Source organism: Sylvia atricapilla, chromosome 6, assembly GCF_009819655.1.
Source record: "Sylvia atricapilla isolate bSylAtr1 chromosome 6, bSylAtr1.pri, whole genome shotgun sequence".
NCBI lineage: Eukaryota > Metazoa > Chordata > Aves > Passeriformes > Sylviidae > Sylvia > Sylvia atricapilla.
In genome coordinates, this window is record NC_089145.1 from 57,868,790 (window position 1) to 57,888,808 (window position 20,019).

Here is a 20,019-nt window from a genome sequence, read left to right on the forward strand (position 1 = left end):
TCTCTTTTTGAGCCTGGCAACATGGAGCCCATTCACCTAAAAATGGAAGAGTGAGGTATTCTGACATCTAGATTTAGCTACTTAAGCAGGTTTGTGGGGGAGAACAATCAGACCCACATCTTGAGGTCTGTACAATTTTACTCTATTTGTGAAAATAGCTCTGAAAATGGCACTGACTTCATTTTCATAGAGATCCCAAACTTAGTCCAAGTCTTTGCATGGAAGTAACATCTCAGCTACTCAGTTAAAACTGCATTTGAAATTTTCAGGTTATTCTGAGCACTGCTGATTGTGTTGCTTAGTCACTACAAGCATTCTTCAAGGCTTAAATGCTAACAAACACTGTTCTGATCTCTGTTCTTTGTTCTTCTAGTAACTTCAATAATAAATCATATTCATACCAAATATTCTTTTCCTTTGGGTGGAAATCCTATACATAGCACAGGCTATCAAGCATGACTTGTAATTATCTTTGAACTGAAGTCAAAGATTCACAGTTTATTACAGCTAGATTCCAAAGGACAAAGTTTAAGTTTATAGCAGATAGAGTGAGAATTCAGTTAATTTCTGTTCTACAGAAATGAATATGAGTACTATTGCACATGCAAAGACAAATAATAATAATGAAAATATCTATTTCAAATAACTTTCATTAGAATGGAACAATTTTTATTTGCAATGCACCTTAGCAACTGAAAGTACTGACGTAGAAAAGCAGACCTCTCTTAAAGCATACTAGAATTCAAAGAAGGATCAGAATTAATGGAGTAATTGAAATAATCTGAGTAGGATGGCACACTGGAAGGCTCATTTAAGACATGGTTTTATAGAAGTGAAGATGTTGCATTTTGCATTTCCTAGACTATTCAGTATCTGCACTGATAATAAAAGATCAAAGCCTATCAGAAGTTGGTAGAAGTTCTCCTAATATCTATTTTATAATAAGAAGAGACTATACAGCTTTGGCTATACTGTTTTGATAGCACCAAAGGCCTCCACACAGAACATAGATTTTCATGGTGTAGAATATTGCACAGTATGTCCACAGCTAAAGCACTTTTAACAATATAGTTCTCTTGGTGTCAGATGTTTGGAAAACACAAGTTGACTTTTACATTGAATCAAATGTCATGTCAGACAAATTTTGTTTCTTTAAACAAGAGTCTTTTAAGAAATGAGTCAAAGGAAGAAAAGTAACACTAATTCATTCTTCCAGTTAGACAAATCTAAGCAGGTAAGTCATTCATCACCCATACCAAAACCAACTTTTTCAACCAGGATAACAAGTAGCAAGAAAGAGCCACTATTTTTCTCTATTACAAGGAAGTTACAAACGTGGTAACTGACAGTGCATTTCAGAAAAAAAACATGGAAAATTACTTTTATTACTTTGTCTCTTGAGAACATATTTCCAAGCTTTGAACACCTCACACTTTGCCATATTATAGAATACTCCCACCTAATAAAAACTGCCTTAACCAGCATAAAAAACCCCAAGACTGAATATCCTCCATAATACAGATCTCTGTATTTTACTAATGCACCATTGCTACAGCATTTGATCCCATAAATACATGTAGTCTCAGAGAAATTCTTCTTTGACCAGGCAAACTCATTTTGAAGATCTTGGACATACATTAAATGCATATGTTTACCCTGTTGTACCACAGTAATTGCTATAAAATCAGCAGTTGAAGCTGAATCTTGTATGTGGGGCCTAATCACAAGACCATTACTTTCCTGAGAAATCAAAGATGTTCCAGAAATCTATTGGTAAATGTATTGGTTTTGAAATTAGTTTTGCTGGAGGAGGGTTGTTCAGTTCTCTAATACCTACTGTCTGCATAAAAATTATGTTCAGGTTTCCTTTGAATAAAATACAAAGAAACTTCCAAGCACAAAGACATCACCCTAAAGAACAAGAACTTGAAGAGGTATGCCTTTAATCCAAAGTCATGTTTCAGCTTTTACTCAAAGAAGAATCTGTGTAGCATCTACTCTGACAAGAACTCCAAGTGGAGCATTTTGGAAAAAACACATTCTTGGAGAATTGCAGCTTATCTGTGCATCAGGGCTGAAGAAAAAAAAAAAACCAGCAAGTAATGGTATAGACAGTGCAGAGTATAAAGCTTCTAAAACATGCAAACACCAACAGCTTTCTTAAATTAAAGCTAGAAGGGAGCATGTGACAGAAACACTTCAAAGACAAGCATAGGGCATACATGGTACATTCCCATCTCACATAAAGCATCTCTACTTCATTCTTAGAAAGGGGAAAAATTATTGTTCCTTTGTCCACTTCACTTGAGTGAAAAGAGAACAAGGGATTTTTCCTTTGATCTTTGCTCACCATTCTGGGGAAGGGATAAGAAAATGTTTCAATGATTTCCTATCCCTAAGTTACCTGCACTAAATACTCAGAAAATTCTTCCATCAAATTTAGTCTTGAAGTTGTCAGCTATTTTCATGGTCTCATTCCTACCCACAGCTCTGATACTGTTTCAAGATAGAGGGGACCTTGAAGGAAAATGTAACAATTACTAGAAACACTACTGCTTTATGGTGCTAATACTACACTACCATCTTACACTATTTCTGTAGTGGAATATTAATTGGAGTATTTAGTTTTTGGAAAACTTCAAACTTATCATACACTAACATTCATATTACACTGAGCTGCTTAGATCTAGGAATGCTAACAATTAATGGCACTGCTTAAAAATGGTACTAAGTTTCTTCTAACAAGCAATAATCAATTATATCACCAATTTTGTATGCAGCAACAAAGCTCCTCTATTTTCACAGTCAAAAGTACACTGCTGCTGGGAACAGTGAAACAATCACCTGAAACACCTGAAACAATCTGAAACAGTCCAGTCCTTAGCTCAGCAACTGAACCCACCATCCTGCTGTTTTCATAAACCCTGTTAACGTGTTGCTCTGAAACAGTGGTCACAAAATATACTGAGCCCAGTACCAGCCATTTAAACCTGTGCAGCAAAGGCACAACAGTGAATCACACAAGCTCAAAATTTCCTGGTCTGTGATTTGGCGTATCACATAACACAATTCTCTTCCTGTCAAGACACCATGGTTTTATACTCAGTTAACAGACAATTAAAGCCTTTAAGAATAATTCTGGATACAGAGCTTATTAGATACTGCCACCTGCAATTACAATTCATACTTTAAATGTAGAAAGACTAAGGTAATACACCTGTTAATAGAAAAGATCATAGGCATCGAGAGAGTAAGTAGTCTACAAAGCCACATTTATTTGCACTTGTACAGAACAAAGCAACAGATGTTATTGTTTTCCATACAAAATTATATAAAACCAGTATTCACCTTCATAGATAACACTACACCACCTTAAGTTTTATTAAGTACATTCAGAAAGCATTCTTGCACGCACACAACATTAGTATTAGGTAGTCCCAGGTAACTCCAACACTGCAATGTAATTATTCCTAGTGGTATGAAGGGATCAAAGATTAGTCTGCAACTAAAATGAAAAGAATCTTGGTTGAGAAGCAAGCCGAAGTCTTTCTTCCACTGGCCACCAAAACAAGGATCATCACTGAACAGATTAACTACCTCTACAACATAGATGTAAGTACTACCAAAGCTCCTGCAGAAAGCAGGTAAAGAGTGGTTTTGCAGACTGACTTGAGCTACCTTGGCCAGTGTTAACATTCCTGTTTTAATCACTGCTTGCCTATGGATAGGAAATGTTTATAAAACTGGTGGATAGACAGAATTGATTAAGAGCTTGCAGTTACAGAAGAAAATAAAAAGTATAGATTCAAATAATTACTTTTGCCTTCCTACCCAGCACTGGAGAGATTATTTGCTTTACTAGATCTTAAAATTCCCATTCTTGCAAGGAATAGAGGGGAAAGGCAAAATTTTATATTTCCTGCAATACTGCCTTCCTACATATAATCTAAAATGGGGAATTTAAATGTCAACAGGACATCTCAAACAATTTATTTAAAATGCACATTTATTTCTACAAAAAAAAGTGTATGATACAGAAGAAATGATCACATCTACTTTAAAGGTTTACCTATTAAAATATACAGAGGATCTTAATGAGTACAGGATATTTAAAAAAAAGATGCAAAGGAGTGTTAATCTTTTATTTTTACATTTTCAGGAACTTCACATAATTTTGGTAAGTAACCTTTTACAAAATTATGTAAAAAGTACAAGAATGCCTGGTAAACAGTCTGCATTTTTCCAAAAGATTTTTTACAGCATGCAATTCTTAAGGCAGCCTTCTCTTCCTCCTTACAAGGAATCCTTTCACTCAAATAATCTTCTGCTGCAAAGATTAGGCTAAGGAAGCTTGGTCTCTTCTGTTAACGCCTTTTGTCTTTCCTGTCTGATTTACGGTCTCTTTCACTCCGTGAAGTTCTCTTGCCTGACCGACTACTTTCTGATATAGATCTCTTTCTGTCAGATCTCGAACTTTTATCCTTTGAGCTTTTGGCATCCCTACCACCACCTTTGGAGGACTTGTGACTTCTATCTACTCCCGAAGCATCCCTTCGCTTCCTGTCTGTGCTCCTTCTGCGTTTTCTATCTCTGTTATGCCCTCTGCCTCGGCTTCGACTTCTGCTTTCACTACTGCTCGAGCTACTGCTGCTACTGTCCCTGCTCGTACTGCCACTTGTAGTGCTGCTGCTGGTGGAACTGCTCCGACTGGTACTGCTGCCAGTACTGGAACTACTTGCACTGGTAGTACTGCTTGAAGTGCTACTGCTACTACTGCTGCTGCTACGGTTATGACCAGTTTTGTTCCCTGCCCTACCCCTGCTTCTACTCCTGGTCTTACCTTTACTTTCTGCACTCGCTGTCTGATTCTGCTCTGCCTGGGCTTCAACCACCTTTACAGACACCACAGCATTTTCATCCTTGTCTGCCTGGGGCTCTGTATCCTGAGTGGACTGAGACAACTGAGGTGACTGTGCTAGTGGCACAGACTGTGCCTGAGATAGAGCCTCAGCCACAGATTCTGTCTGAGCTTCAGGTGTTTTCTCCTGTGTTTCTTCAAGTTCAGCTTTATTTTCTGTTTTGATACCTTTCTCCTTCTTGGGAGAAGGAACATTAGACAATTTTTCTGGCTGAGCATCACACTCTGTTTCTGGTTCTATTTCTTTGCCATTTTCATTTTCTACAGGTTCTACACTATCTGCCTCATTCATTTCAGCCATATCCTGGTCATTATCCACTGGCTGAACGTTTTCACTTTCCTCTTTTACAACTGTGACCTCCTCATGCTGACCATCCTGCTGCTTGTCATTCTCCCTCACCTCAGTAGACTCTTCTACTTTCATCTCCGTGTCATGTTTCTGCTCCTCCTCTTCCTGTTCTTTTTCTGCATCACTATGCCCTGAACCTGAACCTGTTTTTCCCTTTTCCTCCCCTACCTCTTCCATTTCTACATCATTGTGCTGATTACCTGTCTCCATCTCTTCCACCTGCTGAGCCACCTTACCCTCTTCCTGCTCCTTGTTCTGTTCTTCCTTCTTTTCTTCATTCTGCACCTCTTGATGTTCTTTTTCCTTCACAGATTGTCTTCTGGGCCTGGCCTCCATTTTGTTAATCTGCTCTGCAAATTCATTTCTCCTGCTTTCAAAGAGGGCTAGAGAATAAACGCATAAATAATAGTTAAGACAATCCACAGACACTGAAGTCTATTTACCCTTTAACTATGAGCTAGTAAGTTATCAAATTGCTTAACATATAAATACTACAATCTTGTTCTTTCTGAAGTAGCAAGCCATTCATGCATAATGAAAAAGACTGCTAGTCACCTTAATAAAACAAAGCAAAGGGGAGAGTAAGCTCAGCTGAGTATTAGAACAATAAAGCCTTAAATCTAAGCTAACAAAAACTTTTTGACTTCATTAACATCAAACCATCCAACCAGTATATCAAAATAATACCTTAATTTCCTGGTATTTATCTATTAAGGTTATACTTCCTAAGGTAAACAAAAGACAGTAAAAATAAGTAAAAAGCTAGCTAGGTATTTAGAAAGCTTAATTATTGTAGGCTATCCTACAGGATACTGGTGAGACAGACAGGTGAGCTACCTTCTTTTATCCCCCAACCCCATACAATGAAGAAAAGCTCCTAAGAAAAACACCAAACCAATACGTTCTTAGTTTAATAAAAAGAGAACAGTAGGACTACCATCAATCGGAGCATTTTAAATTGTTTTCCAAAAGAAAAACATAGTCATCCTGTGAAATAGAAATGAACACACATTGAGATGAAAAAAACATCATAAAGTTCTAATGCTATGCTTAAGAAAATAATTCTCAAATGCTTTGTAAACACCTGCAGTTCCCTGGGTCTTCACAGAATCTCCCTTTTCAAAAATGAAATTGCTGCATTTGGATACATCCAGGTACTAAAGCTAATATAAAGGACTGTTCTAAACATGTACCTCTGAAAATATGCATACACATCTTTGACTTCTTGCAAGAGAATAAAATCCCATTCAATATAAAAATAAGTCACTTAAAAAAAGAGTAATATCCACTTATGATGAAGGGTAAGAATATAGTTTGTCATAAGCATGAAATTCATGTATTTAAGCACAGACTTAAAAGAAATTTGTACGGCAAACAAAGGGAGGCAAGAACAAGAACCTTTGTATCACAAAACCCACTTACCATTCATCTTTTTCTGTGACTCTTCCATCAGCTTCTGCGTAGCAGGACACATTCTGCCAGGTATGTAGAATAAATGAGGTTTTGTCCTTGTTCTTATATATTTAATTATTTTAGCATTATGTTCATTCCATTCTTCTTGCTGAGAAATGAAAGGAAATAACCCTGAGATACACAAGAACAGTTTAAACAAGAAAAAGATCCAGAACAAAACAAAAACTCACCAACTGAGCAAGCTCAACCTTTTGCTCCAATAACCGCAGCTCTGTCTGTTTAGCACGTCTTTCCTCAAACAGTTCTCGCCTCTCATTTTCAACTTGTTTTCGCTCTTCCTCTGCCTGCACTTCAAGTTTTTGCTCAATTTCTTGTCGTCTCTTTTGCTAAAATAAATTAAATACCATCTTAATTCTTTTCCTACATCAAGAAGAAGTGTTCTAGTTTGATCCACTTAAAATTTTTCAATTATTTACACCATTAAAGGCATTCCTAAAAACACATAAGGAAATACCTCCTAAACTACAGCTAATGGAAGAAAAGAGTGTCACTGCCTGTAAGCATTTAATTTTTTGTTGGTTTTAACTATACAGTTATGGGGCCCTGTGAATTTCTGTGTGCATTACTATCTTTCAGTTTGGACTTAAATTTTTAATATAAGCTTCAACAAGTTGATGTTTTTTGCCCAGTTGCAGAAAAATAAAAGGAATGTATTTGAGGTATCAGGCAAGTCAGGTAAGTTGGGAAAGAAAGAAGCCAACTCCTCCAGAAACAAATGAAGGACTGCAGAATGGGGTTTGTGACCAACAAAAATTAGATTGTGAACACTTCCAGTATATTAATTGCTAATTACATATATTACTACTATCCAGGAATGCTGTTTGTATGCCCTAGACTGCCATGTGCTCAGATTGTACAGTAATTGTCAATAGAAATATAGAATTTACTGCCTGGACAACAAAACAGTTGAGGCCTGAGGAGTTTTATAACACAGCTTCGACTTATAGCAAGTGTATATGTATGAACAAAAAAAATCAAAGATCTCCATATGGATTCTCAGAAAAAATTTTGCAAGGAGCAGTAACTCCTCAAAGTGTCTTTGTGCAAACACATACTGCTATAAATTAGACAGGGACTCCATGTTTCTAGACCATCCTGATAAATAGCTTTTTGTTCTAGTGCAAGCAGGCAAAAGTGAACTTTGATCTTATGTGCTGCATGACAAGTTAGATAAACCACCCAAATACTGAATCTGAAAGTAATCAATACCAGCACTGTGAGTCATCTCTGCTGACACTATGCAGAAGACATTTTAAGTTGAAATTTTCTATCTGCTTCAACTGGGACTGCTGAAATTCAACCCTTCAAACACTGTTTTTAATCTAAAGGTTATTAGTGTTACCTGAATAACCCATTTAGTGCAACAGTAAACAAATACCATAGCCTTCACAAATTACATGAGCATACTAGAAATAAGATTACCACCATCCCATATACAAGTTTTTTTAAGAAATCGCTAAGCTACTCAAAGCTTTTGCTTCAGTACAACCCAAAATTTGTTTATTAAAATCAGAAATTCTGGTTATCTCTACTGGAACAGGAAAAACATTTTTAAACAGATACCATAACCAAGCATAGATTTCTGTATACTTGGTTATAATTTAAACATCTGGAAGACACAAGGGTAGGCACTGCTTCAGCAATACTGCATCACTATTATTTCCAGAAATAGCCTATGGCCTCTTAAATAGTTACCTGATTAAATTCCATTTAGTATTGCCTTTCTGTTTCCACAAAGGTCAGAAATAGGGTTACAAAGTCATAGTAAGAGCCCCTTTCCTGCCTCCCACCCTCATTCCCCTGCATTAAGACAAACAAAAATTTACATGCACTCCCACCAATTTGCTGCACCTGCAACCTACAGTGTAGGGAACTTTCATTCTTTCTTGAAACAACCACATAATTTTGCTTTATAATTTACAATCTGATAGAATCTAAAGTAAGTACCCTCTCAGTAGCAATAGCAACCGTGGACTCCTGTTTAAATTTTTGAAGGGTGCCCATCAACAAGCCAAATATACGTCGATTCCTGAAAAAAAACAAACCCACAACAAAAAGAAATTTGAGATTCAGTTCAAGTACCAAGCTTTTCATTTGTATAAATAATTAGAGAGACTTTTCGCCTCAAAGATATTTATTTTTAAAGGCTTAGTAGTACCCAAGGCCATTAGCAATAGAAGACATACTGAGTGTGCCAACAGTCCAGGATATAATTTACAGTGACATATCATTTTGCTTACGAGTAAGACACAGCTCTTATTCAAACCCAGAACAGCTAGCACTGGCAAAACTGGAAGCTTGCACATTTTTCATCTGGAAATAATAGGGCTAAGGAGATATTTTTTTAAAATCTTAAAGCAGAGGGTACTGAAGGAAAAAAGAGTCAAGTAAATACAGTGTGAGCTATCAATAAGGGGGAAAACTGAGTCCTTTAAAAAGCATTCACTCCCTTCTCCACAATCTGCTTAGACTGTTAAGGAGAAATGGAGACACAGGGGACTGAAAGCTTATCTATTGCAGCTGCCCAACAATGAGACACTGCACTGTGGGATGAAACCAGAACTGCTCTCATCCAATCAGGTGGTGTTTTGAGAAAAAGAAGTAAAATTCTTCAACAAATTCCTTTCTTCTGAGCAAGAACTAATTTCTTGACTTTCTCCTTCAATTTCTTTTCATTCAGTCCCAAATTAAATCTTTACATGATGCAGACTCTCTTTATTTGCCTTGAGCCTTTACCTGATTAAGTGAGAAAGGAAATGCTACTGTCTTCCCTAAGTACCACTCTATCACAGTGGCACAAACCTCACGTGGAAAGGTAAAGGTATATTAAATAGTAGAAACAGGAACAGATAAAACACTGGAAGCAGAGATTACTGAAAGTGCACTTGTATATGAATGACATCCCAGAAGACACTGAGCAAAATCAGGAGTTCAGGGGATGTTGTCCTCTTGAAGAACCTCCTTCCATCACAATTCATAGAGACTACTATTGGTTTCCTCATCTCCCTAGAGACTACTGAACTCAAAAGGAGTAAAACTGCAATTCTGAAGGAACAAGGTTTAATGCCTGAAGCTCTAGGAAAGTTCAGTAAGAAAATTTGGAAGTCTCTCTGTGAAAGAAAGCAATTAGAACCTAGTAATGGAAGCATGAGCAGACTCTAAGTGGGGTTATGACTAAAGAAGCAAGCAAAGTGCCAGTTTCCTGTGCCAGTTTCTGTGGGGACTTAATCAGAGAAGTTTTCTATAGCTCCTTATACCAGTTCTAATTATTTTGCTTATTTGAGATGTAATAATTATTGCACCAAGTGACTTGCAGTCTGAAGTGGACGGAACCCAAAAGGTTGAACACAGTTGCAAATTTGATTTTCTAACACCTCTTACAAATACAGCTGCATTTCAGCTAGAATTTTAATAGCCCTAAGAAAAATAAAATAGAGAAAAAAAGGAGATACACACAGGAGGAATCAAAAAAGCAGCAGGAGAAATGAAGGCAAGGCTGTACACACAAGAAGTCAAAATAGTACAAGAAAAGAAACATGATGGAACTACTTCATTTAAAAAAATGAGGTAGGAGGAGTGAGGAACTATACCCCAAACCCTCAACCAACAAAATAAACGACGAGCTGAGACAGCTGTAATGATCCAAGACATTAAGCAACCAATGAAGCTACAGATATTTGTCTCACTCAAACGACATTAAAACAGCACTACTAGCAAACCTGCTCCTGCAGGTGTCCTGAAAAGCAGAATCCGTGTCAGTTATGTGAACAACTCATACGTTGCTGCTTGTGAAGTATTTTCAGAGAATACCTTTTAAAATTAAATTTTACACCATAATGGTAACTCTTCAACATAATCTTTTGACACACAACAGCTTGTGTGCAATACCTTTTAAATCTCAAGCTGCTTTCTATGGGAGAACTCAAAAGTATTATGTTAGTGTAAAAGAGATTTCCACATACCTTTGTTTTCCTTTCTCATCCATATTTTGATCTTGTATAAGGTCTCGACGTGTTCGCTCTTTGGAGGTAGCAACAACAGAAGATGGCAATGCTGGCTACAACAAAGAAAAACAAAGGACTTTGTTCATCACGTTGCAGGTAGGTTTCTTCCTACACAGCTCCATTTACTATAAATTACCTTTTTGATATCATCATCCTCTGCGTCGCTTTCTTGGCGTGATTCTCTTCTTGTCCGACGTTCTCCGCCCAGCCTGAGGAAGAAAGTCGGTGGCCATTAGAGAATGTGTATTTAGGAGGGAATCTCTTCCAGCATGAGCAAAATACAAGCATGTCTAGTCAGAAGAACCAACACTTCAGTAAAAATCTCCCGATTACTCCAAGAATCAGTAAGTAACATTTTGCAGACAGAATCTACTGGTGAATATCAGTGAGACAGAACAGTTTGAATCTTAATACAACTTGCAGAGTAGTAAAAACAGGAGAATCCACAAATACCATAAATGACTTCTTAAAACACATATGGAATTAATTCTTTTAAATGTCTGTGTTTCTCCAGAACCTCTAAAATGGCTACTGGCATAAAGGGATCACTAGATAGATTTAAATGCATTGACATCAAAAGGTTTGTACAATTTCTTAAACAGGAAATGCTATTTAAATTATCTGCCAAATATCTATGGGAGAGAGGCAGGGAGCTTACCACTTGAGACATGGATGAACTAGGGCTTTAACAAAGAACACCTTAAAATAAATAATTTAAATTAAAAAATCCTAAAACAAATAATTGAAGGCTTATTTTCAGCCTTCATTTTCAGCTTTGTGGCACAGCACTCTCCTGTTTCCCAGCTTCATTTTCTGCTAACTCAAGAATTCCAAAGCAAGCTTTGCTTTGGTCAAGAACTACCATTTGCACAATAAGAGCCCACAGCACTTAAGCTCACTATTATCAGTCACATCTGATGGATTTGCATACAGATATGAAAGCTCAAAACTCAAGTTCATTATCACATTGCCTGTATTCAATTTATTGAACAGGAGGTCTCAGTCATAATTCAGTTTGAGTCCACTGCAAACAAATGTCAGTACTAAGAAGAACGTAATATAACAGATTGTATGCAAAATAAAACCAGAAAATTCCAAGTATCTTTGTACTGCTATATCTTTGTATCACTGCTACCATCTTTATGTTGCTCTAAGGTATGAAAAAGATTTCACCACAGTGATTTGCTGTCATTCATATTATTCCCAACAAGTCTTGAATAAGTAACATCTGAAGAAAACAGTGAAAGTCCCCAGTTATTACCAGTTTTTAGTTTACTGTTACACATTCAGAGAAGCAAGTTGGCTGCATCAGTTTTTGCACTCACCTACTGGATGCACCTTCAAGGTCCCTCTGTTTGGCTGGGGGTCCTCCTCCACTATCCGAGAATCCACGCCTAAAAAGAAAACACTTATGGCCTTAGACCAAGTTAGGTTAATCCCCAGGCCACCTCAAGTCTGCACAGTTGAATTATAATTTGGCTTTATAGTCATGATTAAACATAAAATCTACTCAGATTTATCACCATTTACTGTTAGTACTGCCGTGAAGTGTTCAAACACATTGCTTGTGAACCATCTAATAATTTCACCTTGAATTTCTGCACTTATTTAACTGAGTAGCTAAACTGAAACAAGCATCCCATAATCTTATCTGCAGTAATTTTCACGACGTGGCTTTATCCACATGTATTTTAAAATCCCCCCTGAAGCACCTACCAGTTTTTTAGTCATTCAGAAACTGCTCTTGAACCGTTTCAAAGACAAAGTCCCAGCCACCACACAATACCTCCCTTCATTTTGACGTTTCCCCTTTTTTTTTTTTTCAGCCTAACAACTGAGAAGGTCGGGGAAAACCACCCATTTAAACTTGCTGCAACCCACCATGAAAAGGCGATTTAAATTTAACCCCCAAAGCCCTGCAGCGCAGCTCCGGGGCTCATTCAAACAGCACCGCAGCGAGCAGCGGGAGCAAACGCGGAACACACGACACCCAGCGCAACGCCACGAAGCACTGCCAGGGAAAGGATGGATGAAACTCCACTGCCCGTTCTGCGCCTCCTTACCTTAGCAATAAGCTCCCACGCCCTCTACCTCCACCGGGGCCTGTGAGGGCTAACAGCCTGTTTTGAGGGGGCCTGAAAGAGACGGTAGCCGCTGTTAGTGGTGCCTGCCCGGCCCCTGGGGCGCTGCTGCCCTCCCGGCCCAACGGGCCCGCGGCCGTTCCGTCCTGCGCTCCGCGGCCGTGCCCCGCCGCCAGGGGCACGGCTCCCCCATCGCCGCGCCAGCGGAGCGGGCAGGGCCCGCAGAGGGACGCGGGGACCCGCGGCCAGCTCCGCGCCGCTCGCCCTGCAGGCCCGACGCGCGCACCCCCCCCCTTCCCGACCCTTCCTTCGCGGGACGGCGGCGCGCCTGGCGCTCCCCGCCTCACCTCACATCATTGGGGTCCCGCCCCGTGAGCTTGCGGATATTCTCGTCCACGTGCTTGAGGCTTTCCTTGGCTTTCTCCAGCTGCTCCTGCAGCGCGCGCACCGCCACCGCCATCCCGCCCGCCGCGCGGCCTAGCCGGGCCCCGCGCGAGGCAGCGCTGGGAAACAGGGGGAACAGGCCCCGCCCACTCCGGCGGCCGCGGGCCTGGACGGCGCAGCCAATCGCGCTCCGGTGGCCCCCTCAGACAGCCAATCACCGGGCACGAGAGGAAAGAGCACGCCCCCCAGGAGGGCTCCCCGAAAGCGCCCACCAATCACAGAGCGCAGGGGCGGACTGGCATCCCGGCCGCCCAATTAGCGGGAGGCTCTGCCTGGTAGCTCGACGAATCAATGAAAGGGGCCGCCAGAATGACATGACGCAGAGCTAATAAGAACTCAAGCGTCATTTCCTTGTAGCCCAATCAGAAAACTACTTCAAGGCCGCTTGTTCCCACCCACCTGGGGCACATCCTGCTTTCTAATTTTCAATGGGGCCGAGAACCGGCACGCTCGGCGCGAGGGCGAGGGCCAATCACCGCTGCGCTACCAGAGGCGGCTGTGTCCGGCGAGCCAATAGACGGGGGCGTTACTTGACGCTGGCGGGGGTGGCGGCGTGACGGGCGGCGCGTGCGGGGGCCGTCCCTGCCCTCAGATCCCGCCCGGAGCGGTGTGCCGGGGCAGCTCCGCACTGCGCCTTAGTCACCGCGCCCGGGCCGGCGGCGAGGCTTTAAACCACGCTCTTCCCCGACGTGGCTCTGTGGTTCCCCGCGGCGGACAGGGGCTGTCTTGAAGGCAGTGACACGCGCGCCCCGCCTGGCTCCAGCGGCAGGGTGGGCGGGACAGCTCCGCTGGGTGGGCGCCTTTGATCCGCGGCCCTCGCTCAGGACCCCGGGCTACTGGCGCCGCTCCGCTCTGCAGAGCCGTAAGGCGAGAGCCCCTTTCCCGGCGCTCTCCCGGCGGGTAGAGCCGGCAGTGCCGGAGCGCCCCGCCTCGGCCGGAGCCCCCGCGAGTGTCGCGCCCGCCCGGAAGGGGCGGCGGCCCCGGCCATGGCGGACGAGGCGCTGTTCCTGCTGCTGCACAGCGAGATGGTGGCGGGGCTGTACCGCGCCGCGGAGCAGGGCGAAGCGGTGAGTGGGGCCGGGGCCGCCCCGGGGCCGTCCGGCAGCGGCCCGGGCTGACGCTGCGGCCGCGGCGCCTTGTGTCTTGCAGGAGAACGGGCGCTGCACCACCAAGCTGGAGAGCATGGGCTTCCGCGTCGGGCAGGGCCTCATCGAGAGGTGAGGGCTCATCCCGGCAGCCGCGGCTCGTCCCCGGGGCTTTTGATTTGTTAAAAAAATAGGGATATTGATCTAATACCGATATCCAACTATGACGGACAAAGACTCTCTAACAGTTTGAAGTTAGAAAGTGTGTGTTTATTACGACGCCGGGCAGCGTGCGGGATAGCTCCCAAATACACACACGCAATTTACAGATGCTCAGAGAGTCTTTTCATGTACAAAAGTGTTGAATACCCAAAACACAAATGCATATTCATGACTCCGATCCATCCCATTCCCCGCGTCGTGTGGTAATTAGCCAAAAAGCAATTAAGCATGCGTAGTTCGTTCTTTGAAATGGGTCGGTGGTCCTTCTTATGGGGTGGGGTCTCAAAATGATGAAGTAAGATGCGTCTTCCTCGCTTTGCCTTTTTAACCCTTTAGTGTTGGTGACACCTGGATCCTGTTTTCTCAAGACTATCTGATTTATGATCACATTGTGTTCTTGGAGTCTATTGATTAAGTTGACAGATCTCCTGATTTATCAGTTCCTTAAATCCGGTTTATGTTAAAAAGAAGGAAATTTACCTCAACAATATCTAGTTAGTAAAGGGAAGTCTACGTCAGCAATATTTAGTTTAACTAAAGTCCTTTATTCTTCAAAATGTAAAGGCAAGTCTATGTCAGCAATATCTAGTTTAACTAAAGTCCTTAATTCTTCAGAATTAAGAAGAATTTGGGGCGCTTTGGCGTTCCTCTTGCCATCGGTTGTTCTGGCATCTCCTCTTGTCGTATCTCATTCTGTGTTTGCCTATCACGGAGTTTTGGAGTGTGGTGTTTTCCTGGTGCTTCCGGTCATGAAAATCGAGTTAGGGTACATGATTACTTTTAATACTTACAATTCTCTTTAATTCAACTTTGTGTAGGCTTTTGCCAGACAAAACTGACGGACGCAAAACGTTTTCAGTCATTTTAATCCGAATTCCTTGTTAGCATAAGGAATCTTATGTCAGTCAATTAGGTATCTTCATATACACAGGAACGCATCACAAACCAATTATTATTAAAACTCTTCAACATCAGGTTTTAGTGAAAAAAAATTAAAATCTGGGTCAGAGTCAGGGTACATGATTACTTTTAATACTTAAAATTCTCTTTAATTCAACTTCGTGTAGACTTTTGCATGTTTCCTGCATCCTGCGTCTGGTACTAAAGTGTTCCTTTAGTGCCAGATGAAGACCCTCAAGGAGGATAAAGGGAGAGAAATCTGAAATAAGCAAGAGAAAGAGATCCCTTCTGGAAAATGGGAACAAGTTTTACATGTTAGAGCTGTTTTGCCTATTTGAAGGACTCCTTCCAAGGAGGAGTATAGGAGTGAGCATTTTGTTTATCTCTTATTTAGATGCTTTGTTGAAGATAAAACTGATGGAGCGCTTTCCACCTTTATGTATGTCAACTATGTTTGACAATCATGGAATTAAAACAATTTATTCTGCTATCGTACTGCAGATAGTAAGATAACACTGTGTTGCTCTGAAGTTAAAATACTTGATGAATGCACAGTGGAGCTAGAGTGGTTGGAAAACTAATTTTTATAATAACCTCAAAAATTACATTATACAGTACCACTTAAAAATATTTACATGTTTAATTGGTCGGGTTATGTGTACCATCATTATTGATGTATTTCTCACTTTTCTTTTAGGTTTACAAAAGACACTGCCAGGTTCAAGGATGAATTAGATATTATGAAGTTCATTTGCAAAGATTTTTGGACAACGGTATTCAAAAAACAAATAGATAACCTAAGGACTAATCACCAGGTACCAATGCTGTAGATGAAGATTTAACTTGGCAAGTCAGTGAGAGTTTTGAGTTGCTAGTGCATTTTTTGTTTTTCTTGGTCTACAATTAATTACCAGATATGAAACCCAGAATGTTCCATATTGGTTTTGTTTAAAACTCATGTTTTTCAATATTCATATTATCATGTAGCTTTAGAGTACAATTTAGTAATTGCCTATGATGCCTTTATTGCCACTCTGTTTGAAAAGACTAAATGCTTTGAATTTCATATGCACAGAAAGGACAGTAATGATTACAGCTGATTAACATTTTAAACAAGAACTATTTAGTCTGTCTCTTAATAGAGGTTAGTAAAAAAAGTAGTGAAAAACTGATGTTCCTCTCTTAACATCTGTTTAAATAGAATGGCTGTCGTGAAGTGATTTTATTACTTTCAAGAATGTTAAGAGTTTCAGTAGTTGAGACAGTTGTAATCTATTGAAAATACTTTATGAGAAACTTCTCAGATTTGCATGATGGTGACATTGAGCTGTATCTGTGTGCTTTCCTGTATCAACAGCCACAGTTCTTAAAGCCAGATCAAAATAACTTAAGGAGCCTTTTTACTAGAGGAAAAAATCTTTTTCCTGTTGAATAATTTGGTTTTCTTATGGCTATTCCCCTGTTGTGTCAAATTAGGAAGAAGAGAATTTGTAGAAGGATTGTGCCAAATAAAATAAGTTTTATTTTTCAGTGACTTATCAAGTAATAACATAATAATTGCTTCAGAAATCTGGGGTTTTAATTCAAAACAGCTGCAGTATTGAGCTTAAGGCCTTAATTGTATATGCAGCCTTAATTTAAGTTCAAGGCTTATGAAATTCTGAAGTAGCACAGTCAATAGCAAAGAAATTAAAATGGCAGGTGTAGATAAAAATATACTGTGTTTATATTAATTTATTAAGATGCATATTTTTGCACAAAATTGTATTGTATAAAACACTAGACTTTTACTTTGATTGTCTGCTGGGTGTTGTTGCCTGTACTGCTATTAAGAAAAATAATTCCCACTGAATTTGAGAATAAGAATAGAGATGTGCAAAACCCAATGAAACTTGAGATTTGAATGTAAAAATCAATATGCATTTGATGTATTACCAAAGACTTTCTGGTATAGAACTATTTTTTCTGATCATTGGAAGGACTCTTCCAAGAAGAAATGTACATAAATATTCTTTAGGGTTAACTGATCATATTATTATCTCGGGGTTTTGTTGTATACTCACAATTAAGTACATTTTCTTTTAATATTCCTTGTAAGTAAATAATACAATTTAAACTTAAATCACATATGCCTTAATCTAAAATTGTATTTTTCAGCCCCAGATTATATATATTTTACCTAGAAATAAAGTCCATTCACAGAAAATGCAGATTTTTTATTACTGCACATTTAACTAAACCCCTCAATTTTCTCTTTTCAAACAGGGTATTTATGTCCTTCAAGACAATAAATTTCGTCTCTTGACACAAATGTCTGCAGGAAAACAGTATTTAGAACATGCACCAAAGGTACCCTTTGATTTTATTGGGGTGAGGGACTACCAGTTTGGTTTTAGTTGCCTTGATCTATTATTAACTTTAAATTTTGTAACTAAATAGATACAAACTCTTCTCTTTTTAGAAAGGTATCCTGTTTTAGAACAGTGGATTTGATTTATAGTCCAAAAAATGGTCATGGTTGTTGTGAAACTTGCTGCTGTTACATTTGACTTCATGGTGAAAGCTTGTCTGCCACTACCTGCCACTGTCACACAAGTTCTTTCTCTTTGGGAAGCATGTGGTTTCAGAAGCTTTGTTTAAAATTCCCCAGACACATCTGGAAGATGCTATTTGTTATGTAAAACAAGCTTCTGAGATGATGTGAATGTTCAGAAGGGTCTTCCACCAATTAAAAACAGTTTAGAGTGCAGATGCCGAGTTATGGTAATAGTTCAGGTAAAGTCAGAACCTATCACAGAGAAATGGGACATTCAGTTCTATTTTATTGTTTCTTAATTCTTGATCTTAGTCCTCCCAATTGGCTACTGTCCTTGGGATTTTTTTTTTTATTTATTTTTTTTTTTGTGTGTCTGGTGAAATGTTTCTTCTATTTTGCAAGACACATTTTAAATATCTGCATGCCTTTTTATATTACAGCATAACCTGTGCAAGAATGCTGTCTTGGACTGTTTCTCCTTTGTTGACTTTAATGGCAGTTGCTAATTTCAGCCAAGTCTTGGGAATAATTGTAAGGATATTAAGTTCCTTCAGGCTTAATGGAAAGACAAAGTGACTCAAAATACTGCCTTTAATGAGAACAGTCTGTGAAGTGAGCTCCACTCTACCAAATATGGGAGCTTTCATCTATTAGAGACCTGACAAAGTCTCTCAAAACCTCCATGGTTTTCTGGTGTTGAAGTATTAAGTCATATTCTTGGGTAATTAGTTTCAATCTTTATCTTCAAGCTTCACTGTTGACACTAATTTGAAGTGCAACTTTGTATTTAGTATTTAGCATTCACCTGTGGACTAATCAGAGGAGGCCTATCAAATCTGGGAATAAAGAGTATCGTAACAGCTGAAGTTTCATCAATGCCTGCATGTAAGTAGTACTTGGAATATTCCATTCTTAGCTTACTTGGTAACTTTCCTGACTGACTGTGTTGCTGTTACAAGCATTTTCCAAGGTGGGTTTTGTTTGAAGCTGCTGGACCATAGGAGTCCATGTGAACTTCAGGATATGGCTTGCCACTAAATCCTTTAGTGTTTAGAAAATAGTGACAGAGAATAAGCCTCCATGATGTCAAGTGGAAAGCAAAACTAAAAAGTTGTATTTACATTTAGAAGCACCAAACATTTAAGGTTGTCTGTCCAGAAGGTTATTTGCATAAGTGAAGATCTTTCTCTATAGGAGTCATTAACAATGTTAGTAAATGAAGACCATTGTAACTACAGAAGCTGCTCAATTAAAAGTTTTTCACAGGCAGCACAAATTTTAGGTTTACCTAACAAAACTCCAGTGATATGGGACATGGTCAACTCTACAGAAAAAAAGAAAAGAGAAAAGCTGTTCAGCATGGAATTAAAGTTTAAATGCTAAATTTAAATAATGGCTCAACTGCTTACAATTAAACTGTAAGACTGAAATGTTCCTTCCTATTTCTTTGAATAAAATTTTACAAGAAAATAATTACTCAGAGAAATAATTCTAATAGTAATAATGTGATCTGACTTTGCTTTTCCTGCAGGTAAATTTCAGGTGATGATACAGAAGATGTAGAGCACATTCAAATCTGGGTATCTACTTTACAAAGCCTTTGTATGTGGATTCAGTATCGTGGCTCAGCCTTGTATATAATATGTAAATTATAGCAGTGTGCAGCACAATTCCAAAATATATAATAAATGTTATTCAAAATAACTTAACACCATGCTTGTGTCTTGGTATGAAATTTATTCTATACCAAAGTAATAATGTCCACATGGCAAAAACTCTGTACTCTGCATATTCGGCCAAACATTTCAATTACCAAAAGAGCCTGGAAGACCAGAGGCAGAGCTTGAGATCAGAGAAAAATCCTGACCAAGACTAAATTTGAATAAGAAACTAATTGTATTTTGTTGCCTAATGTGAAAGCCAGTCTGCTGCCTTTCCCCAATTCACTCTGAACTGGGAGGCAACAATTGCTTTTCTATTTCTTTGATGGAGCTCGTTAGCACGTGA

The 20,019-nt window shown here is 39.5% G+C and overlaps 2 protein-coding genes across 2 annotated transcripts; one reads left to right on the forward strand and one right to left on the reverse strand.

The window, feature by feature from the left end:
- Positions 1 to 3,988: 3,988 nt before the first annotated feature.
- On the reverse strand, positions 3,989 to 13,329 carry PNN (pinin, desmosome associated protein). Its single transcript, XM_066322065.1, has 9 exons — positions 13,173 to 13,329; positions 12,808 to 12,879; positions 12,070 to 12,138; positions 10,881 to 10,953; positions 10,703 to 10,797; positions 8,688 to 8,769; positions 6,911 to 7,066; positions 6,690 to 6,828; positions 3,989 to 5,650 (listed from the first exon to the last, which is right to left on the reverse strand). Exons 1-9 carry the CDS (start codon positions 13,283 to 13,285, stop codon positions 4,365 to 4,367), a joined length of 2,085 nt encoding a protein of 694 aa, XP_066178162.1. The 5' UTR covers positions 13,286 to 13,329; the 3' UTR covers positions 3,989 to 4,364.
- An 890-nt stretch (positions 13,330 to 14,219) lies between these two features.
- On the forward strand, positions 14,220 to 19,726 carry TRAPPC6B (trafficking protein particle complex subunit 6B). The gene is made up of 6 exons (XM_066322070.1): positions 14,220 to 14,336; positions 14,419 to 14,486; positions 16,174 to 16,291; positions 17,742 to 17,825; positions 18,804 to 18,897; positions 19,544 to 19,726. The coding sequence occupies exons 1-6, from the start codon at positions 14,256 to 14,258 to the stop codon at positions 19,573 to 19,575; spliced, it is 477 nt and encodes a 158-aa protein (XP_066178167.1). The 5' UTR covers positions 14,220 to 14,255; the 3' UTR covers positions 19,576 to 19,726.
- Positions 19,727 to 20,019: the final 293 nt, after the last annotated feature.

What these genes read in the sequence shown, in the direction of transcription:
- TRAPPC6B (XM_066322070.1), top strand. Translation starts at nt 14,256, where the DNA reads ATGGCGGACGAGGCGCTGTTCCTGCTGCTGCACAGCGAGATGGTGGCG. An exon ending in ACCTAAGGACTAATCACCAG is followed by an intron (nt 16,292 to 17,741) that starts GTACCAATGCTG and finishes CTTTTCAAACAG; the next exon opens with GGTATTTATGTCCTTCAAGA. An exon ending in ATTTAGAACATGCACCAAAG is followed by an intron (nt 17,826 to 18,803) that starts GTACCCTTTGAT and finishes CTTTGTATTTAG; the next exon opens with TATTTAGCATTCACCTGTGG.
- PNN (XM_066322065.1), bottom strand. Translation starts at nt 13,285, where the DNA reads ATGGCGGTGGCGGTGCGCGCGCTGCAGGAGCAGCTGGAGAAAGCCAAG. An exon ending in GATGAGAAAGGAAAACAAAG is followed by an intron (nt 8,770 to 10,702) that starts GTATGTGGAAAT and finishes GTTTTTTTTCAG; the next exon opens with GAATCGACGTATATTTGGCT. An exon ending in AGGTTGAGCTTGCTCAGTTG is followed by an intron (nt 6,829 to 6,910) that starts GTGAGTTTTTGT and finishes TTCATTTCTCAG; the next exon opens with CAAGAAGAATGGAATGAACA.